The sequence below is a fragment of the Eretmochelys imbricata genome, chromosome 5 (assembly GCF_965152235.1).
Source record: "Eretmochelys imbricata isolate rEreImb1 chromosome 5, rEreImb1.hap1, whole genome shotgun sequence".
Taxonomy (NCBI): Eukaryota; Metazoa; Chordata; order Testudines; family Cheloniidae; genus Eretmochelys; species Eretmochelys imbricata.
Genome location: NC_135576.1, coordinates 38794145 through 38814315, shown reverse-complemented (window position 1 = coordinate 38814315; position 20171 = coordinate 38794145). Strand labels below are relative to the sequence as shown.

At 40.0% G+C, this 20171-nt stretch overlaps 1 protein-coding gene across 5 annotated transcripts in view; it reads left to right on the top strand.

Moving 5' to 3' along the window:
* Positions 1–20171, top strand: part of ERCC8 (ERCC excision repair 8, CSA ubiquitin ligase complex subunit) — a 52986-nt gene that overhangs the window by 18464 nt on the left and 14351 nt on the right. For 4 of the 5 annotated variants that reach the window (XM_077816885.1, XM_077816886.1, XM_077816889.1 and 1 more), the window contains 3 exons: positions 2053–2156; positions 4458–4582; positions 12698–12895. In XM_077816885.1, coding sequence (XP_077673011.1) covers positions 2053–2156; positions 4458–4582; positions 12698–12895 — 427 coding nt within the window. The remainder of the gene's footprint in view (positions 1–2052; positions 2157–4457; positions 4583–12697; positions 12896–20171) is intronic. The other variant, XM_077816888.1, reaches the window with a different exon arrangement.

Sequence of the window (20171 nt, the reverse complement as noted above, 5' to 3'; positions counted from 1 at the left end):
TGTCATGTTCTGAATGTTAATTTGAGTTAGTTTCCAAATTTAGTTATGAACTGAGTTCTATCTCAGGCCTCTTCATGGGTTCCTGTTGCTTTTTAAAGGTAACTTCACCCCTTGTTGAAGGCATCTCATTTCTAGAGTTCAAAGTGTTTAAGCAGTCCATGTCCTGCTGACTTCCTTACTACGTCTAAATATCAATGTGTAGCAGCTGTGACGGGGACACACAGAGCTCAAGTTTCAACATGGATTTGTGACAGAGGATCCTTGGTGAAGGATGTGTGGTAATGGAACCTGCTTCCCACAGGAGATTGAGCTAACCATGAATCTCACCCCCTTCAAAGCATGCAGCAAGCTATGCCTTTTTAAACAAGCATTTCCTCAGCGCTCGTGTTGTAAGACACCCAGCACAAAGGGAGCCAGTCACCAGCACTTGGTTACTGTAAGCAACAGGTTTAAAGAAGGGGAAAGAAAGCTCTACCTCTTCCTTTTTTTTTTACACCTCTATTAGTGGTGCATGATATATCTCAAATCTTGTAGGCTGTTCAGTGACTACAATGAATACATTTAAATACATATGTTTTCAGGTAGAGATTCTCTCTTAAGATGCATGCAAAGGTTTGAGTCCCAGGGAAGTTACTCAGATTTGCTAACATTCAACCAGTACTGAACCCAGAAGTGAATAACACATTTAACCAGATTCCCTGAGCTTGACATAAAGCATTCAGAGAGACCTCTGCTGGGAAGAGAATTTTCTGTAGCTGGGTACCTGTAGCTCTTGGTGTCTTCACTATAATTCAGTATACCTGGAATCTGTGAAGGTACAGGTGTTTACACTTTGTTAGCTGCCTAATTTTAGCTGAAATAAAAAAAAATTGGAGAAAGCCAAAATTTGGCTAACTTGGAAGTATACTGTTATGGTACAGCTGTGCATTGTCAGGTTGTGAACCTAAGGAAAATACCCACTGCTATGTCTTTTGCTTAATATTTCCATTTTAAAAAAACATGTTTTCCCTGCTGACTACATTGAGATCATGGACAAGCTACTCTTGGCTGTGTCCCTCTACTCACTTTGTGTGACTGGACACTATTTTTGGAATTATAGGAATCCAGACAGAGACAGATTGTTGTAAACTTATGACCTGTCTTCAAGAATAGGGAAGATAAAGCCTGAATGAATGAATGAATGAACAATCTATAAGAGCTGCAGAGAGAATTAGTGCCCCCAACATTTTGTATCTTATTCACTCAGGAATGCAAAACATTTTCTTATTGTTAAATTTTGGTGTTGGCCTTCTTTTTCTTTTTTTGCTCTGTGTGTGTGTGTGTGTGTGAAATCAAGTAGACTTTGTGTCACCATAAATATGCATTATATAAAGTGGGTACAATTTGGGGTCTCTCCTCCAGAACAAGTGTGAGTGTATTATATTCTCAGATGAAGGCAAAATATGCTGCTGCCTTTATTAATCCAAATCTCTTTTTACACAGAAATAGAAATGTGTTGGAAATACTTGGTACCACTGATTCATAAGCAAAATGAAAAGCTGCTGCTTTCAGTTGGTGCGCTGCTGCCTTTTCAGCATACATTCAGTGTGCAACGTTAGCAGCAGAAAACAGTAAGGGGAAAAAATAGCAAAGCAAATAACCTATCTTCTTGTTTACAGAATAGGGACACAATTAATCTTTTCCTGCTTTTATGCTGTTATTTTTAATTACATGGGCATATCATTTCTCCAAGGACTAGATAGACTTGTATCTTGTTCCTTAGCATTTTTGCAACCACATTCTATTGTTATTGTACTTACACAATATTATTAACAAGTACAATAATATTGTACTAGTTTTTTCAAACATTGTGTAGATGAGCAAGAAGCTCAAAGTCCGCCTTGATGTCCACTCTCTGCATTCTCATTAGCTTGAATGTGATATCACAAGGTGTAAATCAGGGCAGAATGCAGCCCAAAATGGGAACATCTACTGGACCCATGACAGAAAAAGGTGGGGATGTTTGGAGGCAGTTTCTCTAATCAATAAATCCATACAATTTATTTTTCTTAGTGCTGACAGTAGAGTAAAACTCTGGGATGTGAGGAGAGCATCTGGATGTCTGATTACTCTTGATCAGTACAATGGGGAGAAGTCAAAAGCATCTTCTGAAGCAGGTAATAAAGAATATATTTATAAAGGAAATATGATGGTGGTGGTACGCTACATCTTTACCTAGAAGCATTCTTGAATTTCATACCATCACAGTTTTTAATGCAAGAAATGACCATTGTGATCATCTAGTATGATGTCTTGTATAACACAGACATAGAATTTCACCTGGTAACTCCTGCATTAAACCCAGTAACTTGTGGCTGAACTAGAGCATATCTTTTTAAAAGGCATACTGATAAAACCTTGGCTCTGTTTGAAGTCAATGGGAATTTAAAGTTTTCAAATAATGGAGAATTGACCACACCCCTTGATAAGTTGTTCCAGTGGTTAATTACCCTTACTGTTAAACAATGTGTGCATATTTCCAGTTTGTCTGTCTAGCTTCAAGTTCCAGCCACTGGATTTTGTTATGCTTTGGTCTTCTAGATTAACGAACTCTCTATTATTAGATATCTTCATCTATAGTAAGCAAGACATATATATGTATTAGGTTAGTTATAAAATTCAAAATTTAATTTTAACGTTGCTTAATGCTAAATTATGCTATTACTTGAATACTAACAAAGGTGGATAGGTCCTGGAATATACTAAATATGCCCTGGTTAAAACATTAACATTATTAACATTTTATACGAATGCAGCTAAACACAATTTCTGCACTTGGGAAGCAAACTAAATTAAAGGAACAGCACTGTACTTTAAATCGTAGTTCAGAAATTAATTTGGATTAATTCTGGATCCAACTTCCATACACTGGACAAACAAAACCAAACTTTAGATCTCATAAAGCATCTTCTGAAACGAAAGAGGGTGTTTGATTTTAAAATGGACAAAGTAAAAGACTGTGTCTAATCCTAATCCTGAAAAGATTAACTCGTGCCTAAATTTAAGCACTGTGAGCAGTCCCATAAATTGGACTAATTATAGTGTGTAAAGTTAATCATGTAGGATCAGAGTTTTATTCAGGAAAATACTGATGGTGGATTTATACATAAAACAACATTGAGTTTGTTTTGTAGGCTGTGGTTTAGCTTTGTGCTGTGTCATGTTCTCTGTTGCATATATGGAATATGAATGTTTGGTTTTGAGAATTAAAAATGTAATTGACACTCAAAGTTATTGAAATGACAACATACTGGGAGAACTAAGAATTTCTTTTTAATTTAGCTTACAACTTTTGGGTCCCATCAAATGGACTTCTGTGTATGTTGTCTTAAAATGGATTAATGAAAGTACAAAGATCGATAACTCAGAGAGGTGCTTTAGAAATGCCAAAGACAGGGGTGGGAGGGGGAATCTGTTCTCTTGGATGACTGTTGTATGTTAGAGATTTTTAAACACACAATTCCTGTGCTCCCCACTTGATTATTTTTTTCTCTCTGGAAGGACAAATTTTGAAGTGTGTGTATATATAGTTTCATGAGAACTGTTAGGTTTGTGGTGTTTTTAAAATAGGAACTGAGGAACAATTGTCAACAATGGAAGAGAGACATTTGAAATACTAGATCAGAACTGTAAAATAAACTTAGCTCATTAATTTCTTCAACAAATTTTGCAAAGCAGGTAAAGCAGTTTTAACAAACTAAAATGGAAGCTCCAAATTACGAACTTGGGGGAGGGGACTAAGTGTGCAAAAGACTTCTTTACATATGTAAAAAATGTAGATGTAAACAATCTTTGTGGTGGGGTGCTACAGAACAGATCATTATACAAATAGCTTTCACATCATGTTCACAAAGAGTTTATATTTTATGCTGCAAAAGAGAAATATATTCTTATTATAGAGGGAGGAAAAGCTGTCTACAGAAACACTAGTAAACCTTTAAAATAGTGTCAGATCCTGCATTATTTCTGCATCCAAAACAACCATTAAAGTCAGTCAATGTTTTGCCAAAGACACAGAGTTCAGGATTGGGTCCTTTTTGGAAGTAGTCATTAGCACTTTGCTCTGTTTTTGATGTTACTGTAATGTCATCTGAGCATCATGATATCTGCAGAAAGTGGAAAGGGCATTGAAACTTTTGTATGTTTACTCTCATTTTGAATGAAGTACTTTCAAACGCACATAATACATTCACCATATAGAACCTAACATAGAAGGAACTTCATCACTTGGCATCATAATCCAAAGGTTTTACAATATATATTTTATAAGAACCTTTGTTGCTTTCAAATAAACATTTATATATTCTTGAGTGGAAAGTTGTTTGAATATTTAAATAGTGCATTCAGTACTACAGGTGTACAAAATAAAATAATAAATCTTCCCTAAATAACTGAACAGGCTCATATTTTCCTGACAGCAAACACTGCTCATAATGGAAGAGTTAATGGCTTATGCTTTACAAGTGATGGGCTTCATCTTCTGACTATTGGTACAGATGACCGGATGAGACTCTGGAATGGTTCCAGTGGGGAAAACACATTGGTAAGGTTTTTAAAGGACCTTCAGTTGCATTTCTTGGTTACTTTTAAGAGACTAATAGACCAGTGGTCCAGTTATGATACATAATTTATCTTTGGAAGTAAATCTCGTGCTGGACGCTGCTGCGTAATCTCAGTTGATCTATGTATTTTTAATCAAAATAATTTATTTTCTATTATTTTGTCAAGTGAAAATTAGTAACTAAGAGGCCTGCATGGTCCACCATTTGAAAATGAGACTATAAAACCAGTCATTTGTGACAGTAGCTCAAATCCAGGTCAGGCTGGCAGTAACCAGAAAGCACTAACATCTGTTGGCAGCTTGTCTGAAACAAATTTGGTTCTCAGTCTACTTTTTTCACTGGGTGGGTGTCCATACCACAAACTGAATAAGTATGGAGACTGAATTAATCTCTTGTCAGTAGGTATAGCTCTTTCCAAATAAGTTTGAGACCCGCTGAGAGAAGTAGGCTGCATCTAGCCCTCTTTATGCAGTCTGTTTTCTACGTGCTCCCTCCCAACCCTTTTAGCCACTGGAGGGCCACTTCTCATTGGTTCCAACCACAGAGGATCCTGAATGGCCTTTTTAGGTAATTCCTGAAGGCCATCTCCACCCCCCTCCAAGCAAAAGGACACCTTCATGCAGATTGCACCAAGGCAGCGGCGTCATCCAGTAGGGACAACTAATGCCTGGTGTCACAGATCACAACAACCTTTCAGTAGGAATACAGATTATATTCCTTCATCTCTCTAGTCTCCCTACCCCCAGTGCTCTCGTGCCTGCTTTAAACTGCTGCACCTGCTCCCTAGAGAATATTAGATATACAGTCCCAATGAAAATACAACTCTAGTGATATAAAATTAAAGTTTCGGAACACTCTAAAAACATTTAATTAAGAACTTAGATAAGTATAAATGGCAATCCCTACCCAAAAGTACAAACTGAGGGCCAAATCCTGCTCCCATTCAAATAAATGACAAAAAACTCCTGTCAGTGGGAACAAGATAAGCCCTAATGTGAGCGTAAAAATCTGGCAGCATTTTCCTTTTGGCAGGGGTTGATCTTGCTGGGAAGAGATTAGTGGGTTCCTTCTGATGCAAAAAGGCTCAGTACCCCACCTAGATATTCTAAGGGTATGTCTTCACTGCAGCATTAATTCAGCACCAGCATTCATTGATAGGCACCAGATTCTGAGTATCTGGGTTAGCCTGGGTGTGGGCAGCCACACTGCAAAGTCATAGATTCATAGATATTTAGGTCAGAAGGGACCATTATGATCATCTAGTCTGACCTCCTGCACAACGCAGGCCACAGAATTTCACCCACCACTCCTACAAAAAAAAACCTCACACCTATATCTGTGCTATTGAAGTCCTCAAATTGTAGTTTAAAGACCTCAAGGAGCAGAGAATCCTCCAGCAAGTGACCCGTGCCCCATGCTACAGAGGAAGGCGAAAAACCTCCAGGGCCTCTTCCAATCTGCCCTGGAGGAAAATTCCTTCCCGACCCCAAATATGGCGATCAGCTAAACCCTGAGCATATGGGCAAGATTCATCAGCCAGATACTACAGAAAATTCTTTCCCAGGTAACTTGGATCTTACCCCATCTAAAACCCATCACAGGCCATTGGGCCTATTTACCATGAATATTTAATTACCAAAACCATGTTATCCCATCATACCATCTCCTCCATAAACTTATCGAGTTTAATCTTAAAGCAAGATAGATCTTTTGCCCCCACTACTTCCCTCGGAAGGCTATTCCAAAACTTCACTCCTCTGATGGTTAGAAACCTTCGTCTAATTTCTAATCTAAATTTCCTAGTGGCCAGTTTATATCCATTTGTTCTTGTGTCCACATTGGTACTGAGTTTAAATAATTCCTCTCCCTCTCTGATATTTATCCCTCTGATATATTTATAGAGAGCAATCATATCTCCCCTCAGCCTTCTTTTAGTTAGGCTAAACAAGCCAAGCTCCCTGAGTCTCCTTTCATAAGACAAGTTTTCCATTCCTCGGATCATCCTAGTAGCCCTTCTCTGTACCTGTTCCAGTTTGAATTCATCCTTCTTAAACATGGGAGACCAGAACTGCACACAGTACTCCAGGTGAGGTCTCACCAGTGCCTTATATAACGGTACTAAAACCTCCTTATCCCTACTGGAAATACCTCTCCTGATGCATCCCAAGACGACATTAGCTTTTTTCACAGCCATATCACATTGGCAGCTCATAGTCATCCTATGATCAACCAATACTCCAAGGTCCTTTTCCTCCTCCGTTACTTCTAGTTGATGCGTCCCTAGCTTATAACTAAAATTCTTGTTATTAATCCCTAAATGCATGACCTTACACTTCTCACTATTAAATTTCATCCTATTCCTATTACTCCAGTTTACAAGGTCATCCAGATCCTCCTGTAGGGTATCCCTGTCCTTCTCTAAATTAGCAATACCTCCCAGCTTTGTATCATCTGCAAACTTTAGTAGCACACTCCCACTTTTTGTGCCCAGGTCAGTAATAAAAAGATTAAATAAGATTGGTCCCAAAACCGATCCCTGAGGAACTCCACTGGTAACCTCCCTCCAACTTGACAGTTCACCTTTCAGTAGGACCCGTTGTAGTCTCCCCTTTAACCAATTCCCTATCCACCTTTCAATATTCCTATTGATGCCCATCTTATCCAATTTATCCAACTCATACCTGAGTTACTGGTGCTACCCCTTCATGCTACATTTACGCATGTGGGTTGCTGAGACTTCCAGGGGCATATCCCATGCTTCTTTGTGCTACCGTAAGATGACCTGCTTATGATTCTTTCCCAATGAATTGTGGGAAAACTTTGTCTGTTTTTCAGGGCACATGGTGGGGAATTGCGGGATGGGTGGTTTAGTCTGCATCCTCATTGTAAAATGGGTAATGTTACCAGCCCAAATGAAAGCCTCATTCAAGTTTTAGCCTACAGCCCCATATAAGTGATATAGCCCAGACTGAAAGCACCACTAAACTCAGATGAGAAGGTTTTGTTCATGGATGGGAAGGGGGTGAGGGGCAACACCTGAGTTAAGATCCCAAGTGTTAACTTTGCTGTGAAGACATACCCCAAAGGGAGGTGGGAGTGGCTCTCCAGAGAGTGGATAGAAAGAGAGTGGACTGAGGAGCCCTGGGCGTAGCGATGACTAAGGAGAAGGCTTAGAGCTGAAACTTATCTTTGATAATACTGTCAATATTCCAGAAAGAGGGTGAATTTTGGCTTTCGACAGTTCGTAGATTTTGTTATGGAGCAGGTTGAGAGAGGCATTTCCTCACAGCACCCCACAAGAATTACTCTGGAGTTTGAGTAAATATTTATCCCTTTTAAGTTGGCACGGAGAGTTTGGCCTATAGAACTAGGTTACCATCTTACTGGGAAAGAAATGGGTGGATGCAAAAACAGAGAATATCTAAGTATTTGCTCTCTTGAATAGGGATTTTGATTACAAAAGCAGAAGCAAAGTTTACCACTTCTGCCATTCTTTGTGTGGATCCCACTTACGGTATGCATGCACCTCATGTGCACAAGATCAGAATTTTTGACCAGCAGTGCCTTTGGGGTCTGCATCTGTGCCCTGCATGATTTCATGCTCTCCCATCTGAGGGAATAAAAGGCAGAGTGGCACTGACCACCTCATTTCCTGCTTCTTCCAAGGCAGAACTTGATGGTGTCCACCTGCTATCCCATAGTGCCCTTTCTTATACACAACTTTGTAGGTATTAGTACATATTTCCAGTTAGGATTTGCAGCCCTCTTTCTGTGTACATGCATGGGAATGACGAGGTGGGCTGTTGGGTTGTTTCTGCCTTAACCCTTGATTACTGTTGGTGCTGAGGGTCATGCCCCCCTTACCCCGTCGACCTTCCCCGTGGAGCTGGGCTGTGAGCAGGACCACGACTCAGGCTGGGGGGCCATGCAGACAGGAGTAAAGGGGCTGAGGCTGGGGCCGCAGCTGGGGGAGGGGCTGAGAGCAGAGCCGTGGTTGGGGGCGGTGGCAGGAATGGAGCTGTCAAGGTTCCTCCCCCACTCTGAACTCTAGGGTACAGATGTGGGGACCTGCATGAAAAACCTCCTAAGCTTATCTTTACCAGCTTAGGTCAAAACTTCCCCAAGGTACAAAATATTCCACCCTTTGTCCTTGGATTGGCCGCTACCATCACCATACTAATACTGGTTACTGGGGAAGAGCTGTTTGGACGCGTCTTTCCCCCCAAAATACTTTCCAAAACCTTGCACCCCACTTCCTGGACAAGGTTTGGTAAAAAGCCTCACCAATTTGCCTAGGTGACTACAGACCCAGACCCTTGGATCTTAAGAACAATGAACAATCCTCCCAACACTTGCACCCCCCCTTTCTTGGGAAATGTTGGATAAAAAGCCTCACCAATTTGCATAGGTGACCACAGACCCAAACCCTTGGATCTGAGAACAATGAAAAAGCATTCAGTTTTCTTACAAGAAGACTTTCAATAAAAATAGAAGTAAATAGAAATGAAGAAATCCCCCCTGTAAAATCAGGATGGTAGATACCTTACAGGGTAATTAGATTCAAAAACATAGAGAACCCCTCTAGGCAAAACCTTAAGTTACAAAAAAGATACACAGACAGAAATAGTTATTCTATTCAGCACAATTCTTTTCTCAGCCATTTAAAGAAATCATAATCTAACACATACCTAGCTAGATTACTTACTAAAAGTTCTAAGACTCCATTCCTGGTCTATCCCCGGCAGAAACCAGCATATAGACAGACACAGACCCTTTGTTTCTCTCCCTCCTCCCAGCTTTTGAAAGTATCTTGTCTCCTCATTGGTCATTTTGGTCAGGTGCCAGCGAGGTTACCTTTAGCTTCTTAACCCTTTACAGGTGAGAGGAGCTTTCCCCTGGCCAGGAGGGATTTCAAAGGGGTTTACCCTTCCCTTTATATTTATGACAGGAGCCATAGCCGATCTGCGGTGGGGACTGGTAGCCAGCCCGCAGCCAGATGTGGCTCCACTCCCAGCCCCACGTGTGGCTGAGGCTGGGGTCAGGGCCAGGAGTGGAACCACGCCGAGGCTGGGGATTGGGCCAGGACCCAGGGACATGGCTGCGGTCAGGGCCGGAGCAGAGCTGGGGGCAGGGAGGGAGCTGCCCCCCCACTTCCCACAAAGGTCTCTGCCTTAAGGTTAAAGTTCTCAAGTCCTCTCCCTCTCAGCTTATGCAAATGTAGCCAGTCGAACTCCATGGACTACAGAGGAGCACCTTTCATTGTCCCTCTGGTCCCAGCTGCAAGCTACCTGCAAAGGCCCTGCAGCTCCTTTTAATCTGAGCCTGCTGGGCTCGAATGGCTGCTTCCATGCACACACTGACTTAACTTATCTAGCTTCCCCTCGCTCTCAACTTCTGCATTATGGAGCAATGGTAGCTACTTTATTATAGTTAAGAATGTGACCATGTTTTCGTTATTCAAGTTAGATTTCAACTCCCCTCTCATTTCCATGAGTGTGGAAATATTTTTTTTAACCTGAAATTTCTCTGTTGGGGGCTTATTCCTTCACCCACTTACTTCCCTGGTCCTTCTCACATGAACAGAGAGCAACAATACACGAAGTCCAAGGGTGCAAACAATTCGATATTTATTGGGGTGAACTTCCAGCAAGCATGATTCCAGTTTCCTTCCTTAGTGTCCCCCTTCCCAGCTCTGACACCACAGAGCCTTACCTGTGTCCCTGTTCCCATTTCCCCCTTTAGCAAAACATGATTCCAATTTCCCGACCCCCATCCCTGTTCCCATTCCCCCCAAACACACACACACACACACACACACACACACACACTTCCTGATTGACTGCAGACTATATAGTAAAACTTGAGTTTTGCTTAGCTATACCTTAACCAATCATTTTACTGAAATTTAACTAACCAATCCTAACATATTGTAACATGATTATTTAACCAGTTATATCCCACCACCTTAAAATTTACACCCAGCAAAATTAATTATACGGCAGACAGAAACAATCACAGAACCAGACAGAGATTATACAGACAATAGGGAAATGGGGACTACAGTGATAGAACAACAAAGAAATGAGGAGTACTTGTGGCACCTTAGAGACTAACCAATTTATTTGAGCATAAGCTTTCGTGAGCTACAGTTCACTTCATCGGATGCAAACCAATGAAATGAGCTGTAGCTCACGAAAGCTTATGCTCAGATAAATTTGTTAGTCTCTAAGGTGCCACAAGTACTCCTTTTCTTTTTGCGAATACAGACTAACACGGCTGCTACTCTGAAAGAAATGAGGATTTCACATCCTAGCTATTGATAAGTGAGTTCTTGCAAGACAGGATGCTATCAAACTAAGTTTCCTTTTACATCTTCTAAGCACTTCCCTTTCTCTGGAGGCGATAGGCATTATCAGGACAGGATTGTATTCCTAACAGCCCAATAGCACCTTATTTCAATGTGACTAGTTTGGAATGTGAGGATGTGACCCTTCGCTTCCCAGCTTATGGCTGCCTCTGCTGCTTAGCCAAAGATCTTAGCCGAAGCACAGGGCCTCAGATTGTCACAGTAAGAGAAGGACCTTACACCGGCAGACAGTGGTTTTGATTCTTTCTTTTATACCTCTATAACTAGCTAAGTGATAAGAATACACCTAAATTCTTAGAGTATAGGCCTTTACAGACAGGCCTGAATATCTATATCCTAACATTCTCATATGTGAATTCTGGCCAGAAAAGAAACATTGGGGAAAATGAGGTTAGAGAAGTTATTTTGTGTGTATCTGTGTGTGATTTTTGTTTTGTATTTTTGAGTTACAGGACTATGGAGGGGAGGGGGAAAGTATTTTCACATTTGGAAAAAAAATCAATCTTCTTTATATTGTCATCTGTAGAATAGGTTGGTTCGAGATTCCAGAATTGTATGGCTGTTTTCATTAATGTTTTTTAAGGTTAAGTGAAAATTTTTGATTTAACTATGAAAATATAGATCTCTGAGAGCTCTGTCATATGTTTGATGTCCTTAGAAACTTCTTCATAGTTCTTGCAGAATATATAATCTTCCATGGAATAGTCTGAATCTATTAACTTCATAAGCCACATGGTTCTGGTTCAACAACTTCAGAAGTGTCTACAGACACACTTGGTGGAGACACACTTTTAATTTCTGGAAGGTAAATAGTTCTGGTTCAAGGAATGTGCAAGCAATTACTTGTAAATTCCACACGGAAAGTAACTGGTTTTGTATCAGAAGGCCTGTGCAGAACTTTTTTTCAGCAGTGATTTTGCAGAGAACTGATTTTACAATTGGCAATGACACCGAAGAGTCTGGATGCATTAATTTAAAATTGCAACATTGGGTTTTAAATCACTAACAAATTATAATGTCAGAGAGAAATCCATTTACTTGACTTATTTTTGAAATATTTGATATATTGCCATCATGAGAGTTAATCAAATATTTAAACAACTATAAGAAATTCCCAAACAAAAAATAATTGAGATAGTTATGGATAAAAAGACATATACTTGAATGTAAAATAGCCTTACTGAGATGTTGGCCTTTGGAAGAAATTATGTTATGTTTGAAAACCAGAAAGCCAGATTTAAAGTTCCACAAACTGTCTTAATAATGGCCATTATACCATCCCACGAATGCTCTTACTAGTAACCATCTTCCACTTACCAACCAGAAAATGCCATCAGCATAACTAATCTACCCTTTCATACTTGTGATCTTGGGCCACCTCCTGCCCAACACATATCACCTATCAATCCCAGTTGAAACTCACTCACCTCTTCAGAATGAGAAGAAATGACATCTCTTATACTTCAAATAGAGTACATTGTTTCATATCTTCCACTCAGTACAATTTACCCTATTCATTATGCTGTTTTCATTAACTTTGGAACCCAAAAATAAGGTGTATGCATTTGGGAAGCTCACAGTTGTGTTAAATTCCAAAGTAGCAAGGTGCTTGCATAACCATTGTTTTATTGAGAATTTAACTCTTAATTTTAAATTTGTTTTAATAATTTAATCCACAAGAATTAGCTTTGTATAATACTAGCTAACAGCTTAATCTTGCATCCTACAGGTGAACTATGGGAAAGTCTGTAATGAAAGCAGAAAAGGACTAAAATTCACCATCTCTACTGGCTGTGATCCAGAATTTGCATTTGTACCATATGGTAGCACCATTGCTGTTTATACAATCTACTCAGGAGAACTGATAACTATGCTTAGGGGACATTATAGTACTGTTGACTGCTGTGTATTTCAGCCTAATTTTCAGGTAAGTGAAGTACTTAAGGGAGTTTAGAATGTTCATAAAATAATGAGTTCATAGATTTTAAGGCCAGAAAGAGATCAACACATCATCTAGTCTGACCTATATAACATAGGCCATAGAATTTCATCCAGATACTCCTATACTGAGTCAAGTAACTTGGGTATGTTAAATCTCGATCTATAAACATCAAGAGAGGGAGAATCTACCTCTCCCCTTAGTAGTTTATTCCACTGGCTATCTAGTTAATCATTCTCTCTGTCCAAAAAAAATTTTTTCTTTTCTTTTCTTTTTTTGTAATTTTAATTTGTCTGGCTGTAACTTCCAACCATTGGTGCTTGTTCTGCCTTTCTCCAATAGATTAAAGAGCTTTTAGTGCCTTTTATTTTCTCCTTGTGCAGCTATTTTTACAATATAGTTAATTCACCTCTTGATATTTTTTGTTGATTAGCAAACAAATTGCTCCTTAAGTCTCTCTTTTAAAGATATTTTCTCCAGCCCTCAAATAATTTTTGTGGCTCTTCTCTGCACTCTCCAAATTACAACATCCTTTTTAAAATGGGAACAGCAGTACTGGATGCAGTGTTCCAGAATAAATCTCAGTAATGCTGCATACAGAGGTAAAATTACCTCCCTACTTCACTTTATCTAAACAAGAATCACATTAGCCCTCTTCCACAGCATTGCACAGGAAGCTCATGTTCAGTTGTTTGTCCAGTATGATTCCTAAATCCTTTTCAGAGTCACTGTTTTCCAGAATAAAGCTTCCCATTCTTGGCCTCTTTGAATATTGGCCCATCTTGAGTACTCTTCCAGTTGTCTTCAGTATTCCAGGATTTACTGAAAATTAACATCAGCAAGCCAGAGATCTCATCCATCAGTTCTTTTAGGGGTCATAGATGGAAGTTATCTGGGCCTGCGGATTTAAAAATATTTATCTGTAGTAGATATTGTTTAACATCCTCCTGAGTTATTAATATACTGGAAAATTAGTTCATCATCCTTATGTGTAATATAAGTACATCATTCTGCTTCTTTCCAAATACAGAACAGAAATATTATTTGAACACTTCAACCTGTGCTGCATCATTATAAACAATTCTACCATCTCCATCTAGTAGTGGTCCTGTGTCATTATTAGGATTTCATTTGTTCCTAATACACTTAAAAATTGCTTGTTGTCCTTAGACCTGCCAGGTATGGATTTTTCTGTGAGGTCTTTAGCTTCCGTCATCAATGTTCTACACCTCCATAACTTTCAATTTTATATTGCTTTCTGTTTATTTCCCCTTTTCAAATATGTTTATGTATATATTATTTTTAATCGTTACCTTCACTTCCTCTCTTAACCAGGATGGGCTTTTAATCATTAAACTTAATTAGCCCTTCGGAACCTCCACATATATATATATATGAGTGGTTGGGATTTGTCCTCTCTTTGGCCATGAATTTCATGATCATTGGTCCCTTGGAAGCCACCAATTTGCTGTCTAGTTATCTATTCATCTTTATCCATCATAAAGAGATCTAAAATAGTTATCTGACACTGCTTTACAATAGCTTCTTTAAGTTGTTGTTATATATACCTACCTTCAAAGAATGGTGTGCCACTTAATTCGTATTTATATATCACTTTGAGATACTGGGAGTAAAGATGCTACAAGTACAATATTATTATTGGCTCAAATTCTGCTTAAGCAAATATCCTATTAACATTGATGAGATGTTAGCCTGATGAAGTATTGAGGACAGCAGGATTTGGCCCATTATTATAACTGAGGGGTTGGATGAAGGCTAATGGAAAAAGGCTAATCTAGTGCCCATCTTTAAAAAAGGGAAGAAGGAGGATCCTGGGAACTACAGGCCAGTCAGCCTCACCTCAGTCCCTGGAAAAATCATGGAGCAGGTCCTCAAGGAATCAATTCTGAAGCACTTAGAGGAGAGGAAAGTGATCAGGAACAGTCAGCATGGATTCACCAAGGGAAAGTCATGCCTGACTAATCTAATTGCCTTCTGTGACGAGATAACTGGCTCTGTGGATGAGGGGAAAGCGGTGGACGTGTTGTTCCTTGACTTTAGCAAAGCTTTTGACACGGTCTCCCACAGAATTCTTGCCAGCAAGTTAGTATGGGCTGGATGAATGGACTATAAGGTGGATAGAAAGTTGGCTAGATTGTCGGTCTCAACGGGTAGTGATCAATGGCTCCATGTCTAGTTGGCAGCCAGTATCAAGTGGAGTGCCCCAAGGGTCGGTCCTGGGGCCGGTTTTGTTCAATATCTTCATAAATGATCTGGAGGATGGTGTGGATTGCGCTCTCAGCAAGTTTGCAGATGACACTAAACTGGGAGGAGAGGTAGATACGCTGGAGGGTAGGGATAGGATACAGAGGGCCCTAGACAAATTCGAGGATTGGGCCAAAAGAAATCTGATGAGGTTCAACAAGGACAAGTGCAGAGTCCTGCACTTAGGACGGAAGAATCCCATGCACCACTACAGACTAGGGACCGAATGGCTCGGCAGCAGTTCTGCAGAAAAGGACCTAGGGGTTACAGTGGACGAGAAGCTGGATATGAGTCAACAGTGTGCTGTTGTTGCCAAGAAGGCCAATGGCATTTTGGGATGTATATGTAGGGGCATTGCCAGCAGATCAAGGGACGTGATCGTTCCCCTCTATTCAACATTGGTGAGGCCTCATCTGGAGTACTGTGTCTAGTTTTGGGCCCCACACTACAAGAAGGATGTGGGAAAATTGGAAAGAGTCCAGCGGTGGGCAACAAAAATGATTAGGGGACTGGAACACATGACTTATGAGGAGAGGCGGAGAGAACTGGGATTGTTTAATCTGCAGAAGAGAAGAGTGAGGGGGGATTTGATAGCTGCTTTCAACTACCTGAAAGGGGTTCCAAAGAGGATGGCTCTAGACTGTTCTCAGTGGTAGCAGATGACAGAACAAGGAGTAATGGTCTCAAGTTGCAGTGGGGGAGGTTTAGGTTGGATATTAGGAAAAACATTTTACTAGGAGGGTGGTGAAACACTGGAATGCGTTACCTAGGGTGGTGGTGGAATCTCCTTCCTTAGATATTTTTAAGGTCAGGCTTGCCAAAGCACTGGCTGGAATGATTTAGTTGGGGATTGGTCCTGCTTTGAGCAGGGGGTTGGACTAGATGACCTCTTGAGGTCCCTTCCAACCCTGATATTCTATGATTATTTTGGAGGCTGTGCAGGGGGAAGCCTGGTTGTGAAATCTGCTGTAGGAGTTCAGTGTTTCGCATTTACTGTCTGGTGTTCAGATAATAAACATTGTTTGAGAGCTCCTGACACAGTCAGAAGTAGGGACAATGTCTTGTCTGTAAAGCACCATGCAAACCTAAGGAACAGTATAAATAAGGTTATGAATCTGTCACAGTTTCCATGATTTTATGAGACCTCCATGACGTCTTGAATATTCCAATAATTCAGCCCTGGGCAGTGGGGCTTGGTCTTCAGCTTCAGCCCCAGGCAGCGGGGCTCGGGCTTCAGCTTCGGTTTCAATGAATCTGGGATTTATTATTTATTGCCCACATCCTGTCCATGACTTTTAATAAAAATACCTGTGCCAAAAACGTGGCACCTTAAGTATAAAGTGAGTCACTGATGTGTGAAGAATTGCAACTTCATTCAAAAATTTAGCTGCTTTCTTCCTGAGACCTTGCTTTTTTTGTACAGTAAGTGTCTATTACAACTACTTACAAAGGCAGTTGATGACTTGCCCTGATGTGGCAAGTCAGTAAGTGTACAGAAAAATTAAGATAATTACAAACTAAACAAGGTTTATGTGCATTCTGTGTTAGGAATTCCCAGAATTACGCTATACTCTGCCACAGACGTGCATCGTGCTTTGCAGTCTACATATTGTTCTGCTCTTAATTGACTCAGGAGCTCAAATAAGTTTATTTGTTTTGTGTTAATATAATTTTATTTAATGTAAACTCTAGGCTAACTGAAAACCATACAATCCTTGGACAGGAAAGCAAGACAGAATAGTTATAATGTTCACAGTAAATATACTGCAGAAAGAACAAGGAGTACTTGTGGCACCTTAGAGACTAACAAATTTATTTGAACATAAGCTTTCATGGGCTAAAGCTCACTTCATCAGATGCATGCAGTGGAAAATACAGTAGGAAGGTATGGATATATCTATATATATACACAGAGAGCGTGAAAAAATGGGGGTTGCCATACCAACTCTTAACGAGATCAAACAATTAAGGTGGGCTGTTATCAGCAGGAGAAAAAAAACTTTTGTAGTGATAATCAGGATGGCCCAGTCAAACAGTGTGAGTAACAGTAGGGGAGAAATTAGCATGGGGAAATAGTTTTTAGTTAATGTAATGACTCATCCACTCCCAGCGTTTATTCAAGCTTAATTTAATGGTGTCCAGTTTGCAGATTAATTCCAGTTCTGCTGTTTCTCATTGGAGTCTGTTCTTGAAGCTTTTTTGTTGAATAATTGCAACTTTTAGGTCTGTAATTGAGTGTCCAGGGAGATTGAAATGTTCTCTGACTGGCTTTTGAATGTTATAATCCTTGATGTCTGATTTGTGTCCATTTATTCTTTTGCGTGGAGATTGTCTGGTTTGGCCAATGTACATGGCAGAGGGGCATTGCTGGCACATGATGGCATATATCACATTGGTAGATGTGCAGGTGAACGAGCCTCTGATGGTGTGGCTAATGTGATTAGGTCCTATGATGGTGTCCCTCGAATAGATATGTGGACAGAGTTGGCAACGGGCTTTGTTGCAAGGATCGGTTCCTGGGCTAGTTTGTTTGTTGTTTGGTGTGTAGTTACTAGTGAGTATTTGCTTCAGGTTGGGGGCTGTCTGTAAGTGAGGACTGGCCTGTCTCCCAAGATCTGTGAGATTGAGGGATCGTCCTTCAGGACAGGTTGTAGATCTTTGATGATGCGCTGGAGAGGTTTTAGTTGCAGGCTGAAGGTGACGGCTAGTGGTGTTCTGTTGTTTTCTTTGTTGGGCCTGTCCTGTAGTAGGTGACTTCTGGGTACTCTTCTGGCTCTGTCCATCTGTTTCTTCGCTTCAGCAAGTGGGTACTGTAGTTGTAAGAATGCTTGATAGAGATCTTGTAGGTGTTTGTCTCTGTCTGAGGGGTTGGAGCAAATGCGGTTGTATCGTAGAGCTTGGCTATAGAGAAGGGATTGTGTGGTGTGGTATGGTCTGGATGAAGGCTGGAGGCATGTCGGTAAGTATAGCGGTCAGTAGGTTTCCGGTATAGGGTAGTCTTTATGTGACCGTCGCTTTTCTTTCTCCTGCTGATAATAGCCAACCTTAATCGATTGGTCTCGTTAAGCGTTGGTATGGCAACCCCCATTTTTTCATGTTCTCTGTATATATGTATATGTATAATATATATCTTCCTACTGTATTTTCCACTGCATGCGTCTGATGAGGTGGGCTTTAGCCCACAAAAGCTTATGCTCAAATAAATTTGTTAATCTCTAAGGTGCCACAAGTACTCCTTGTTCTTTCTCCTGATACAGACTAACACGGCTACCACTCTGAAACCAGTAAATATACTGATGTCCCCATTACACTGCTCAAAGGAAAGACTGGGTTTTTTAAAAAGCTTTAGTGATAATCTGCACTTTGCTATAGACTAAAGTTTTATTTCAAAATTTGTTTTTAAGTATATAATCTGTGAAAACAGTACATGCAAAGCATTCACAGATGTATGCAAATCCTAGTGAGTTAACATTGTTTAAAATCTTTGAATACATAGAGACTGACTTGATCGATAGTCTCCCCTTAAAAATGGTGGGGAACACTTAAATGCACTGTTGGCAAGATTAAAAGATTCCACATTAGTGTCTATATTTCACAGCATATACCTATTAATCATGAAAAACCAAAAAGAAAAAAAATGTTTCGCAGGTGCTTCCAGAGGATTATGGGATCCAGAAGATCTTACAGATGCTTACACACACAACTTTACGTGAATAGTTCCAGTGAGGCCAGTGTGACAACTCGCATTGAGAACTTATTCACGTGCACAAGTGTTTGCATGACTCGGGCCATAGAATGGGTATCAGGTTTTAATCAATTCAGCCTGTACTGGGACTTATTTTAGATATAATATGAAAAGAGAGCCTTTGGAAAGAAGGAGCAGTGACGATCCATTTTAGATACCAATAAATTAACTTGATATTTTGAAGAGTTTATTTTGAAGGTGTCATAGCAGCTCCATAGCTAAGTGTAAAAGCCAATGCTGCTTTAAGCAGAATTTATATTCTGTTCTATCATAGTAAATTTCACTCCAGCTGTTCAAACATGCAGCATTTCTTGTCTTAAATGTGCTTCGTGAAACATTATTAACAAATAATTAACAGTTCAATAACTGTTTGGAGACAGCACCATATATAAACATCCTCCTATGCTATGCATCTATATAAATCGCAATCTGGAAAATACCAGAGTCCTATTAATAAAATGCGAAGAAGTTGAAGATGCTTTCGATTGTAAATTCTTCAGGACAGGAACTGTCTGCTCTTCCAGCACAGTGGGGCCCCATTCTTGTTTGGTCCTTAGGCACTACCATAATAAACATGACCAGTAATAATAATGAACATGTTTGATATTTGCCTTCCTAACATGATACAAGTGTCACATTATGTTCCTATTCTTTCTTTTCTCTCCCTGAAATAAATGAGATTTCTCCTACCTCCTTACTGCTCCCATAATTGCACATCTAAGACATAAATGTGCACAAATTATTTCCAGATGGTTAATTTTTTTAAATACATTGTTATTAGTAAACAAATAAGATGAATATCAGAACCCCAAGTGGCCATCTGCATAATTGAGATTTTGTCTCTATGGGGAGGGGGAGCTTAACCCACAGCTTTTTGATGCATGTCAGGTAACACGCATTACATAAACTATACTAATAGCATGCATGTGGGATGGTGTGCCTTCTTTCAGCGCACATCATTGTGTACGCACAGTGGTGGCTTACTGCATCCTAAAGGCATGGCATTCTTGCAGGGTATTCTGTGGTTCTTTGCTTTGCTGCTGAGCAGTGTGTATTCTGAAATTTTTCTTCCTGTGCATTATGGGGTGCATAGCAAAAGCCAGGCAAGTTCAAATGTTCAAAAAATTCCCATTTTTTCCTCTTACTTTTCCACTTTCCTATACTTAATTTTTGGCTGGGCTAGTGCCATTTTCCGATTTTTGTCAGCCAGTAGGAACCCAACAACGCTCCATGCTGCCATGCTGGCAACAGTGA